Source organism: Eriocheir sinensis, chromosome 30 (assembly GCF_024679095.1).
Source record: "Eriocheir sinensis breed Jianghai 21 chromosome 30, ASM2467909v1, whole genome shotgun sequence".
Lineage (NCBI taxonomy): Eukaryota > Metazoa > Arthropoda > Malacostraca > Decapoda > Varunidae > Eriocheir > Eriocheir sinensis.
In genome coordinates, this window is record NC_066538.1 from 15,299,358 (window position 1) to 15,312,185 (window position 12,828).

At 44.8% G+C, this 12,828-nt stretch overlaps 1 protein-coding gene across 10 annotated transcripts in view; it reads left to right on the plus strand.

The window, feature by feature from the left end:
• The window catches only part of LOC127005625 (muscle LIM protein Mlp84B-like), a 50,213-nt gene that overhangs the window by 20,711 nt on the left and 16,674 nt on the right, over positions 1–12,828 (plus strand). For 8 of the 10 annotated variants that reach the window (XM_050874606.1, XM_050874610.1, XM_050874611.1 and 5 more), the window contains exons 6-8: positions 4,972–5,053; positions 8,341–8,464; positions 9,628–9,806. In XM_050874606.1, coding sequence (XP_050730563.1) covers positions 4,972–5,053; positions 8,341–8,464; positions 9,628–9,806 — 385 coding nt within the window. Of the gene's footprint in view, positions 1–4,971; positions 5,054–6,635; positions 6,715–8,340; positions 8,465–9,627; positions 9,807–12,828 lie in introns of all 10 variants that reach the window. The other 2 variants (XM_050874614.1, XM_050874609.1) reach the window with 2 other exon arrangements.

Below are 12,828 nucleotides of genomic sequence, written 5' to 3' on the forward strand. Positions count from 1 at the left end.
GAGGTTGAGTGGAGTCCAAAAAGATTAAGAAGAGAAGGTGAGGTTGAGTGGAGTCCAAAAAGATTAAGAAGAGAAGGTGAGGTTGAGTGGAGTCCAAAAAGATTAAGAAGAGAAGGTGAGGTTGAGTGGAGTCCAAAAAGATTGAGAAGAGAAAGGGAGGTTGAGTGGACTCCAAAAAGATTAAGAAGAGAAGGTGAGGTTGAGTGGAGTCCAAAAAGATTAAGAAGAGAAGGTGAGGTTGAGTGGACTCCAAAAAGATTGAGAAGAGAAAGGGAGGTTGAGTGGACTCCAAAAAGATTAAGAAGAGAAAGGGAGGTTGAGTGGACTCCAAAAAGATTAAGAAGAGAAGGTGAGGTTGAATGGAGTTAAGAGAAGGTGAGGTTGAGTGGATTTCAAAACGCTGAAGAAAGAGAAGGTGAGGTTAAGGAGTCCAAAACGCTTCGTGAATGGGGGCTAAGAAAAGAAGGTATGCCAAGAAGACTAGGCGGGCCAGAAATGAGGCGGAAATAAATGCGAAGAGACATAAATAATTGTGTCTTACGGGAGATGAATCCTTTAACGGAGAAAAGAGAAAGAAAGGTGCAAATTCTCAAACATTTCTGAGTCCCAGCACAAATATTTGACAAGGCTTTCATAGGAGTTGCGAGCATGTCCACGGGGAGTTTTATGACCCTGGTGGTAGTTTGACATATGAATCCCTTGACAGAGAAAAGAAGAGAAAGTAAGGTGCTTATTCTTAAACATTTCTGAGTCCCAGCACACATATTTGACAAGGCTTTCATAGGAGTTGCGAGCATATCCACGGGGGGTTTTATGACCCTGGTGGTAGTTTGACAAATTAATCAGTAGACGGAGAAAAGAAGAGACAAAATAAGGTACATATTCTTAAACATTTCTGAGTCCCAGCACACATATTTGACAAGGCTTTCGTGGGAGTTGCGAGCATGTCCACGTGGGGAGTTTTATGACCCTGGTGGTAGTTTGTCAAATGAATCCCATAACGGAGGAAAGTAGAGACAAAGTAAGGATCATCTTAAACATTTCTGAGTCCCAGCACAAACATTTGACAAGGCTTTCGTGGGAGTTGCAAGCATGTCCACGGGGAGTTTTATGACCCTGGTGGTAGTTTGTCAAATGAATCCCATAACGGAGGAAAGAAGAGACAAAGTAAGGTGCATATTCTTAAACAAGGCTTTCATAGGAGTTGCGAGCATGTCCACGGGGGAGTTTTATGACCCTGGTGGTAGTCTAACAAAACCTCTACCACAGGAATGCGGAATAAACACAAAAGAACCCGATTAGTCCAATTTTCTGTCTTTGGATATTACTGATGTGAGAGGCGGACGCGACTGAAAATAACGACCTAATCCCTTACGCCAATCATGAATAGGAAGGGACTAGAAGAGGAAGAAGAGGAAGACAAGATAGGATGTCAGACAAACAGATAAACAGACTAAAAGAGACAGACAGACATATAAGCCGCGAGACAGAAACAGACAGAGGGAAAGGCGAGTGATGGTGCCCGTGCCAACCTAAGCCCAGTGCCAACAAGGCCACTGTCCACATCTTTCTTGCGCGCGCACACACACACACACACACACACACACACACACACACACACACACACATACACACACACACACAGACACACACACACACACACTATGATGCATTAGATAGATATTTATGAGCGCAAGTGTGAGATAATGATAGATAAGAGAGAGAGAGAGAGAGAGAGAGAGAGAGAATAATGATGACGATGATGATAATGAGGAGGAGGAGGAGGAGGATGAAGGAAGTAATTGGAAGAAAAAAGATGATTATGAGAAGAAAAGGAGAAGAAGAGGAAGACGAGTATTGGCAAAGGGAAGAGGAGGAGGAGGAGGAGGAGGTGACTAAAAGATAAGATCATTTAGATAACTAGCAGGAGCAAAAAGAAGAGGAAGAAGAAGAAAAGTGAATAAAAGAAAGGAGATGAAAAAGACAGATTGAAGAAGAATTGCAAAAGTGAGTAAAAGGAAGAGAAGAAGTAAGAGTTGAAAAATGCTAAGAATGAACAGGGGAAGAGGAGGAGGAGGAGGAGGAGGAGGAGGAGGAGAACACGTCAAGGAAACACAGGAGGAGGAGAGGGAAAGAATAAGGAAAAAAATAAAGAAAAGAAACATGAGATGAACAGCAAGAAGAAGGAAGAAGATAAAGAAGAGAAATAAGAGGAAGCAGCCAAAGAAGAAGAAGAAGAAGAAGAAGAAGAAGGCGAAGATGAAGATGAAGATGAAGAAGAAGAGGAAGAAGAAGAAGAAGAGAAGAAGGAGGAGGAGGAGGAGGAGGAGGAGGGCACTTCCGTATTGTGACTTCGGGTATAGCGAGCCAAGAGCAGCGGGCAACCCTCCTCTTGGGGCGATATTTATAGACACACACACACACACACACACACACACACACACACACTCTCTCTCTCTCTCTCTCTCTCTCTCTCTTCAAAGGAATAAATTTGCTATTGAGAAATTTTTTTCTTTTCTTTTTTTTCTTCTTCTTTTTCCACTTTTTCTTCTTTTCTTTATTTTCCTGCTCCTCCTCCTCCTTTTTTTCTTCTTTCTCTTTTTCTTCTTCTTCTCCTTCTTTTTCTTCTTCTTCTTCTTCTTCTACATCTTCTTCCTCATCTTCTCCATCTTTTTTTTCTTTTTCTTCTTTTTTCTACCTCCTCCTCCTCCACCTCCTCCCCCTCTTTCTCCTCCTCCTCCTTCTGCTCCTCCTCCTCCTTAAAAATGACATGTTCTTCAATAAGCTGGAAATGAAGTGCACGGCGAGACGATCTACTTAAAACGAGAAAAAAGGTCACTCAGACAAAGAAAGATATATATATATATATATATATATATATATATATATATATATATATATATATATATATATATATATATATATATATATATATAACACTAATAAAACACACCGTTCTCATCTTACCTCAACAAATACGTTCTTTAGTGATACCAAAAGGGGCGACATTCATGGCCCAGAGTAAACTAACATAACTTCATTTTCTGGGTATGTTAAATTATAGGTATTGTATTTATGGATAAGATTCATGACTGCGTGTGTGTGTGTGTGTGTGTGTGTGTGTGTGTGTGTGTGTGTGTGTGTGTGTGTGTGTGTGTGTGTGTGTGTGTGTGTGAGAGAGAGAGAGAGAGAGGGGGGGGGATAGCGATGGGGGGGGGTGAGTTTTATAATGATGATAGTGACAATAAGGTGGAATGGTGATGATTGTGATGATGGTGATGGTGGTGTTGGTAGTGGTGGTGATGGTAGTCGTGATAGTGACAGTGGTATTGGTGACGCTCGTGGTGGTGATGGCGAGGTGGTGATGGTGGTGGTGATGGTGAAATGTCGGTAGCAGTGATAGTGGTGGTGATGGTGATGATGTTGGTAGCAATGATGGTGGTGGTGATGGTGATGATGTTGGTAGCAGTGATAGTGGTGGTGATGGTGATTGTGGTGGTGATGGTGATTGTGATGGTGATGGTGATGATGGTGGTGAAGATTGTGGTGGTGATGGTGATTGTGGTGGTGATGGTGAGTGTGGTGGTGATGGTGATGATGGTGGTGATGATGGTGGTGGTGATGGTGGTGGTGATGGTTGACATGAATACGGTTCCAACGACAGAGCGAACAAAATGTGATGACCTAGACAGTGATGATAATGGTGGCAATGTGTGTGTGTGTGTGTGTGTGTGTGTGTGTGTGTGTGTGTGTGTGTGTGTGTGTGTGTGTGTGTGTGTGTGTGTGTGTGTGTACGTACGTTTCCTGGTTGGCTGGCGGACGAGTAACACACACCGTCTCTCGCTCCCTTATTTGGATAGTTTGGCGCCCTACCTCTCTCCCTCTCTCCCTCTCTCTCTCTCTCTCCTCTCCCTTCTATATCTCCTTCCCTCCCTTCATCCCTCTTTCCTCCCTCTATGCTTTCCTCTCTTCCTCCGTTCTATTTCTATCTCCCTTCCAACCTGTATATATTTCTCTCTCTCTCTCTCTCTCTCTCTCTCTCTCTCTCTCTCTCTCTCTCTCTCTCTCTCTCTCTCTCTCTGATTATCGTATTGATGTCATGTTTTGAGGAGAGGAATATTGAGAGGAGAAAGAAGAGGAGGAAGAGGAGGAGGAGGAGGAGGAGGAGGAGTATAGGTAAGAAGAAGAAGAAGAAGAAGAAGAAGAAGAAGAAGAAGAAGAAGAAGAAGAAGAAGGAATGGTAACAATAATGCTAGAAATTATAGAAACTTTAGTATTATGCTTGGAAACAGAAGAGGAAAAGGAGATGGAGAAGAGAAGGAGGAGGAGGAGGAGGAGGAGGAGGAGGAGAGTGAAGAAAGTAACTGTAACATAGGTGATTGATGATGGTGGGGGATACAGTAATGATGATGAAAGAGGAGATGGAGAGTAAAGATAAAAGGAAGGAGAAAACGGAGAAGAGGGAAAAGATGAAGGAAAACATTGGTAAAAGCGTTGATGATGGTGGTGGAGATACAGCAAACGGTGGGAAGAAAAGAGTAGATGGAGAAGAAAGATAAGGAACAGGAGAAGAGGAAGAAGAGGAAGTCGGTGGAGGAAAATAATAGCAATAATTATGATGATGTCTTTTTTTACGTTTTGGTCTATGGCACCGATAGGCTTTCTTGATGGACCTGGTGATCGGCCCCAGCCCGTTGTGGCGCAGGCAAGTGCTTTACTGTGGCGCCATCTTGCTTGGCTCATGCTGCCCCCCAGAGCTCATCTTTGATCCTTTTTAGAGAGAATCTAGTCAAGGTCGATAGGTGATCTTAAGGACAGCATGAGGGTAGTCTTGGGCCACTGAAGATAACTAAAAGAGAAAAAGAGGAACACTTTGGAGAATAACAATAGCTCTAACGATGGTGGTGATGGTAGAGGCAGCGGAATATATGCATCACGTCACCCAGCTCACCCCCTTTGCCCTCCACACAGTCTGTTACGGCAAGGCGTTTGGCCCCAAGGGTTACGGGTTTGGCTCGGGCGCGGGAACCCTCACCTGCGGATACGAGGATGCGTAAGTGTTGGCCCCGGGCGGGAAACACACACACCTGCCCCACACCCCCCCAGCACGCCCACACACCCGCTTGCCGCAGTGTTTGGCTTGCCTGGCGCCGCTGCTGGCTGGCTTGTAACCTTCCGCCAACGCTGTTATATTACGTTATGCCGCGGGCTGCAATTTCGTGTGTTTATTTATTTATTTATTTATTTTATTGTTCGCTTCCGCTGTCTGTTTATTTGACCTTATTTCATTTCCGTGTTTCGATCGTTTATGATTTCCTGGTTTTATTACTTACGCTATAAAATCTTGCCTTACAGTTATTATCGTTTTCGTTATTATTTTTATCATTACGTGTTGTCATTATTATTATTACTATCTTCATTATCATCACTTATTATCTTTATTTCTATCACATGTTTTATTACCGTTAGTGTTATTGGTATTATTTTGCTGTTGTTTTTGTTCATGTTGCTTTTTCGTTGTACTTTCATTATTATTATTATTATTTTTCCTAACGATTATTATCCATTTCTCGTCCTAACATGCTTATTTTTGCTTCGCAGGTTTGCTGAAAAATTTCCCTCTGTGATCCTTAATGTTTGTGTGTATGTGTGTGTGTGTGTGTGTGTGTGTGTGTGTGTGTGTGTGTGTGTGTGTGTGTGTGTGTGTAGATAGACAGATATAGATAGATCAAGATAGATAGTTTGATAGGTGAGTGTTGTGTATGTGTGTGTGTGTGTGTGTGTCTGTGTGTATGTGTGTGTATAGATAGACAGATATAGATAGATCAAGATAGATAGTTTGATAGACATAACTATTGCTTAAATGACACTCTCATAAGCAGGTCTGGGTGCGAGAGGGATTTAGGGGTCTTAGTGAGCTCTGATCTCCGTCCAAGGGCACAATGCATTCAAGCTAGAAATCGAGCTAATAGGGTACTGGGATTTATTTCAAGGAGCGTAAGCAACAGAAGCCCCGAAGTCTTCCTCAAACTATATTTAGCATTAGTTAGAACTCATCTTGACTATGCGGTTCAGTTCTGGTCACCTTACTATAGAATGGATATCAAAATGTTAGAATCGGTGCAGAGGAGGATGACTAAGACGATTCAGGGGTTGAGAAACTTGCCGTACGAGGAAAGACTCAAACAGTTAAACTTGCATTCTCTAGAAAGGCGAAGGGTGCGTGGAGACATGATCGAGGTTTATAAATGGATGAAGGGCTTTAATAAGGGAGACATTCATAAGGTTTTGTTGGTAAGAGAACCGGGCAGGACACGAAGTAATGGGTTTAAACTGGATAAATTCAGATTCAACAGGGACATAGGCAAAAATTGGTTTACTAACAGGGTGGTGGATGAGTGGAATAGGCTTAGCAGTCATGTGGTGAGTGCCAATTAGACAGATATAGATAGATCAAGATAGATAGTTTGATAGGGAAGTGTTGTGTATGAGTGTGTCTGTGTGTGTGTGTGTGTGTGTGTGTGTGTGTGTGTGTGTGTGTGTGTGTGTGTGTACGTGCGTCCCTTGCTGCTTTGCCCGGCGCGGTGGTTCCCTTCCCAGCAGCGTGGCACTAACCCGCCTTTGCTCTCCTTCAGTGTGCTACGGGAAGAGGTTTGGACCCAAGGGATACGGGTTCGGGCATGGCGGGGGAACCTTGCAGTGCGATCCTGACTCGTACGTTCCACTAATAATGTGCTTGGGTCTCTCTCTCTCTCTCTCTCTCTCTCTCTCTCTCTCTCTCTCTCTCTCTCTCTCTCTCTCTCTCTCTCTCTCTCTCTCTCTCTCTCTCTCTCTCTCTCTCTCTCTCTCTCTCTCTCTCTCTCTCTCTCTCTCTCTCTCTCTCTCTTTCTGCATGAGGCGACTAATTGGTTTGCTTTGTTTTGCTTTCTTTCACTAACATTAAGAGTCCATGAAAATATCCACTGCACTACATACTTTATAGCTACTTTTTCCACTCTTTCATTCATTGCTATATATTACTTGAAGGAGTCACATTAGCAGGTACTTTTATCGCCTAGTACTTCTGGTTCTGGTAGTAGTGAGCCCAGGTGTTAAAATGCTGAAGAATTACAGGTAGTCATCAATACCTTTGTTAATGAAGTTCTGGTTTCTTAATTTTTCTCTCCTTCATGAATAAAATAAGTTTCGGGATAGGTAGTGAATGGATTACTAGTTAACGTTTCTCTATTACCACTTACTACTACTCTTACTATCGTTGTTTTCATCACTATCATCACCACCATCATCACACCTGCTTGTACCCATCACCACCAACACCATGTCTCACCACCACTACCATCAAGTCTATCCTTTTTCATATCACCCAAGCCATATCAACTCAGTGCAGCTCTATCACTCACTCCATCTCTCACCTGTCTTTGGGGACTCATTTCACCCCTCCTCACCACAGTCATCACCCATACCACACCAGTAAGCCACCACACTATTTTCCTTCACGCTTTCACCTCTTTATCCCCCACACGACAGCATCCCATCTTCACTATAGCATCCCTCAATCCCGTCCTCTCCTGCCATCAAATTTCAAAGGTACATTTATTTCCCTACAGCACGCCCATCATTAGGTTGACCCTCGCATCTGTACCCTTAGACAGAACACCCAATATCTCTTCATACAACAGCATCTTATCTTCACTACAGCATCCCTCAGCCCCGTCCTCTCCTGCCATCAAGTTTTCAAGCTACAGTTATTTCCCTACAGCACGCCATATCATCAGGTTGACCCTCGCATCTGTACCCTTAGACAGAACACCCAATATCCCTTCACACAACAGCATCCCATCTTCACTACAGCATCCCTCAGAACCGTCCTCTCCTGCCATCAAGTTTTCAAGCTACAGTTATTTCCCTACAGCACGCCACATCATCAGGTTGACCCTCGCATCTGTACCCTTAGACAGAACACCCAATATCCCTTCACACAACAACACCGCCGTCATTTACACCACATCTCTGCTCTACCGCCTACAACGCCAATTATGCCTCAACCTTAACACTATGCCCCATACACTACGCGCCCAGACACACCCACATCACACCCCCTTCCTATACCACACCATAAATCTGTCCCCTACCACGCCCACCACATACACTACCACCCCTACCACGCCCACCACATACACTACCACCCCTAACACACCCTCCACAACACCGCCCTCATCTCTAACACATCACTAATCTGTCCCCTACAACCTTAACAACAATACACCCCATACATTACCACCCCAAACACCCCCACAGCACAGCGCCTCCCTAACCCCTTCCTTCCGTCTCCTGCCGCAGCGCTCCTCTGGTCAGGCCCCACGGAAACCCGGACGCGGTGTTGCAAGTCCATGAGGGTGAGATTCCATGCCCTCGGTGCGGCGGCAGGGTCTTCAGTGCCGAGATGATGATGGCCAAGGACAGGGTGAGGAAAGGGATGCAAGAGTGACGATGGACAGGGCGAGAAGGGACCTGATAGCTTATGATGAAGGGAGATAGGGGTGAGAGGGAAACTGCAGGGGTGATAGCAGGAAGAAGGGGCTGAAAGGGCGATGGTGGGGAGGAATAGGGTGAAGTTGCTGAAAGGGTGATTGTGAGAAGGGAGCGGAAAAGGCGATGGTGAGCAGGGATAGGGTGAGAAGGGTGAAAGGGTGATGGTGGTGGATATGCACAGGGTGAGGAAGGGGTTAAAAGGGTGATGGTGGGTAGGGAAAGGGTGAGAAAGGGGCTGAAAGAGTGATGATGAAGGGAGATAGGGTGTGAGGGGAAACTGGTGGGGTGACAGAGTAAAGAAACAGAGTGAGGAGGGATCTGAAGGGATGAAAAGAGACAGGGAAAGAGTGAGGAAAGGACTGAGGGAGTGTGATGATGTTATAAAGGGTTAGACCAGGGTGAGGAAGACCTGAAGAGACTAATTAGGGTCATATTCTTACACCTTTCGGCGGCGAGCGGGGTTGTGGGCGTTTCCATGAGTAGTTTAATGACCCTGGTGGTAGTCTGACAAAGTTTAATGACCCTGGTGGTAGTCTGACAAAGTTTAATGACCTTGGTGGTAGTCTGACAAAGTTTAATGACCCTGGTGGTAGTCTGACAAAGTTTAATGACCCTGGTGGTACATAGTCTGACAAAGTTTAATGACCCTGGTGGTAGTCTGACAAAGTTTAATGACCCTGGTGGTAGTCTGACAAAGTTTAATGACCCTGGTGGTAGTCTGACAAAGTTTAATGACCCTGGTGGTAGTCTGACAAAGTTTCTACACCATGAACGTAAAGAAACACTCATGGGGACGCGCTTAACCTCTCTTTTGACCTTTTTTTCTTCTTACAGCTAAGGAGACAGTTCATGGGCGTAAAGAAAAATATATAAAAAAAGTCCGCTAGTTACTGCTCCTGAATAGAGGTCAAAGGAGTGGCCAAAAAGAGAGGTCAATTTCTGGATGTAAGAGAAGGAAGCGACTGAGAATACCAGCCTTATCTTTTTACCTTGAGGGACAGTCTCTTGTACACCTATTATACAGCCTCGTTGAGTCACACCTTTTCGTCTTTGCTTCACTGAACTCTCCTCTTCCCCCCTCACCCCCCCTCACAGCCGTTCCACAAGAAGTGCTTCAAGTGCAGGAATTGCAAGCGGCCCCTCGACTCCATGACCCACTGCGACGGCTCTGACGGCGAGGTCTACTGCAAGCTGTGCTACGCCAAGAAGTACGGACCCAAGGGCTACGGCTTCGCTGCTGGCGGTGGCGGCGTCCTCACTGCTGAGAACATCCCGTGAGTCCCCACAAGATAGGCGCTAATGAACCCTGAGTAACCTGGACATAGGCTTTAGGTCCATATCCTCAGACTTCCAAGCCTTAGTTCATCTCTTTCAAAAGGCACCGCAGAAGTTGTAGTAGTTTCCATTGCTGTGGGTGTGTTTGGGGTGGTAATGTATGGGGTGCATTGTTGTTAAGGTTGTAGGGGACAGATTAGTGATGTGGTGGAGATGAGGGCGGTGTTGTGGTGGGTGTGTTTGGGGTGGTAATGTATGGGGTGCATTGTTGTTAAGGTTGTAGGGAACAGATTAGTGATGTGGTAGAGATGAGGGCGGTGTTGTGGAGGGTGCGTTTGTGGTGGTAGTGTATGGGGTAGAGTGCTAAGGGTGTGATGTAGTGGGCGTGGTAGGGGGCAGATTTATGGTGTGGTATATGAAGGGAAGTTTTGCAAGGTTTCCGCGCTGTGAACGGGAAAGCACTCATAACAACCCGACTTAGCTCCTCCCTGCCCATGGAAAACGTTCGTAACATAAGCCCCGAACGTTTGATAATACGAGGCTCTGGTGAGGACAGTGGACGCCGTGATGGTCTCTGGGTGGGGTGAAGATAAAGTAACCTCTGGATGAGCTTTAAGTTCTTTTGTTTTCATGTTCCTTCATTTGATATCTCTGGATGGTCTTCAGCTTCTGGTGCGGACAAAGTAACTCCTGATTTTTTTTTTTTTTTTTTTTTTTTTAGGGGGGCTTTGATAAGGATAAAGTAAACCCTGGATGGATTTTAGTCCCCTATACGAGTAATGTAACCGTGGATGGACTTCATTAAGCCCCGCTGTGAATACGGTGCCCCTAGACATTTTCCAGACTTTTTTGTGGCCTAAGGTGTACGCCATCAGCAATTGTTAAGATGTGAAGCAGGCTTAACCCGAGAGAGAGAGAGAGAGAGAGAGAGAGAGAGAGAGAGAGAGAGAGAGAGATAGAGAGAGAGAGAGAGAGAGAGAGAGAGAGAGAGAGAGAGAGGAGAGAGAGAGAGAGAGAGAGAGAGAGAGGAGAGAGAGAGAGAGAGAGAGAGAGAGAGAGAGAGAGAGAGAGAGAGAGAGAGAGAGAGTGTGTGTGTGTGTGTGTTAATGAATAATAATCACCTCAACCTTCCTGCTGTCAAGGGGAAGGCTGCAGAGTGTAGTTTTGAATTTAAAAGTTATATATCGAATCTCCTTGATGAGGATGAAGGAGATATAAGGGAAGCAAATGGTAAATTAATAATGATAGCAATGGACACAGCAATGTAAGTAGGAAAAAAGGCACCCGTGAACAATAGAACGAAAGAAACAAAGGGAACAAAAGATATCGTAAATAATCTCAAATATTTGAGGCCGCGAGGAATGAGACAGAGTTGGCATAACTAACAAAACGTGTCACCAACAGGAAAGTTAGAAATAGTCGTAAATTTAACAACATGGACAAAATCGAAGAAACACGAAAGAATGACAAAAACAAGGAAACAACCAAGGAGAGGCCAGGGGCTCGCCAGCACCAGTTGTGTGCTCGAGACGCAAATGGCGATGTCACGAACAACACCGAGAAGGAGGTCAGAGTTGTAGGAAAGAAACTAAAACGGATTTATGTGATAATGAGTGCGAAGTTGGGCGGTGACGAGGAGGAGGATTCGTTGAACTCAAGATTTTCCTAGTGTAATTAAAACGTTGAGTGCAACAAGTGGGAGGAGACAGAAGGGGGCGGGGGAGCTGGAAAACAAATAAATGATTCAGGCGGTTTCATATAAAAAAAAATGATATTAGATGTAATACAAAATGCTTGCAGAGTTACATTGTTCTTAGACGATGAAGACATGGCACAAATATTAAAATTCACGAAAAAAGGGCGACATGGATAACTTGAAGAACTACCGAGCAACTAATCTTTTCCTTGTAACTTAAAAACTTACCATTAAGTGAATAAGCGCAACAGTTACCTTAAAAACCAGCCAAGAGAAGGGAACGAGCTGGATGTTTGTTTGTGCGGCTGCTCACCAACTGACGACATCCACGCCCGACAAAGTCAAAACATCAGCCGAGTACATCAAATCGCTGCGCATTGCTTTCACAGATAACGAGAAAGCATTCGACTCAGGCAAAGCTTCACCAGTGTCGTCATACACACCCTCAGGAGCCAGGGCGTAGATGACCCGTACGTAAATGGTAACTCCAGGCTGGCTTTTAGGCTTTGGTGGGGATAAAAAGCACTCCAGGATGGTTTTCAGGCTTTGGTGGGAATAAAAAGCACTCCAGGATGGTTTTTAGGCTTTGGTGGGAATAAAAAGCACTCCAGGATGGTTTTTAGGCTTTGGTGGGAATAAAAAGCACTCCAGGATGGTTTTTAGGCTTTGGTGGGAATAAAAAGCACTCCAGGATGGTTTTTAGGCTTTGGTGGGAATAAAAAGCACTCCAGGATGGTTTTCAGGCTTTGGTGGGAATAAAAAGCACTCCAGGATGGTTTTCAGGCTTTGGTGGGAATAAAAAGCACTCCAGGATGGTTTTCAGGCTTTGGTGGGGATAAAAAGCACTCCAGGATGGTTTTTAGGCTTTGGTGGGGATAAAAAGCACTCCAGGATGGTTTTCAGGCTTTGGTGGGGATAAAAAGCACTACAGAATGGTTTATAGGCTTTGGTGGGGATAAAAAGCACTCCAGGATGGTTTTTAGGCTTTGGTGGGGATAAAAAGCACTCCAGGATGGTTTTCAGGCTTTGGTGGGGATAAAAAGCACTCCAGGATGGTTTTCAGGCTTTGGTGGGAATAAAAAGCACTCCAGGATGGTTTTCAGGCTTTGGTGGGAATAAAAAGCACTCCAGGATGGTTTTCAGGCTTTGGTGGGGATAAAAAGCACTCCAGGATGGTTTTCAGGCTTTGGTGGGGATAAAAAGCACTCCAGGATGGTTTTCAGGCTTTGGTGGGGATAAAAAGCACTCCAGGATGGTTTTCAGGCTCTGGTGCTGCAAAGTACCTCCAAGATGGACTCTGGGTAAGTGTCCTTTTAAGAGGCACC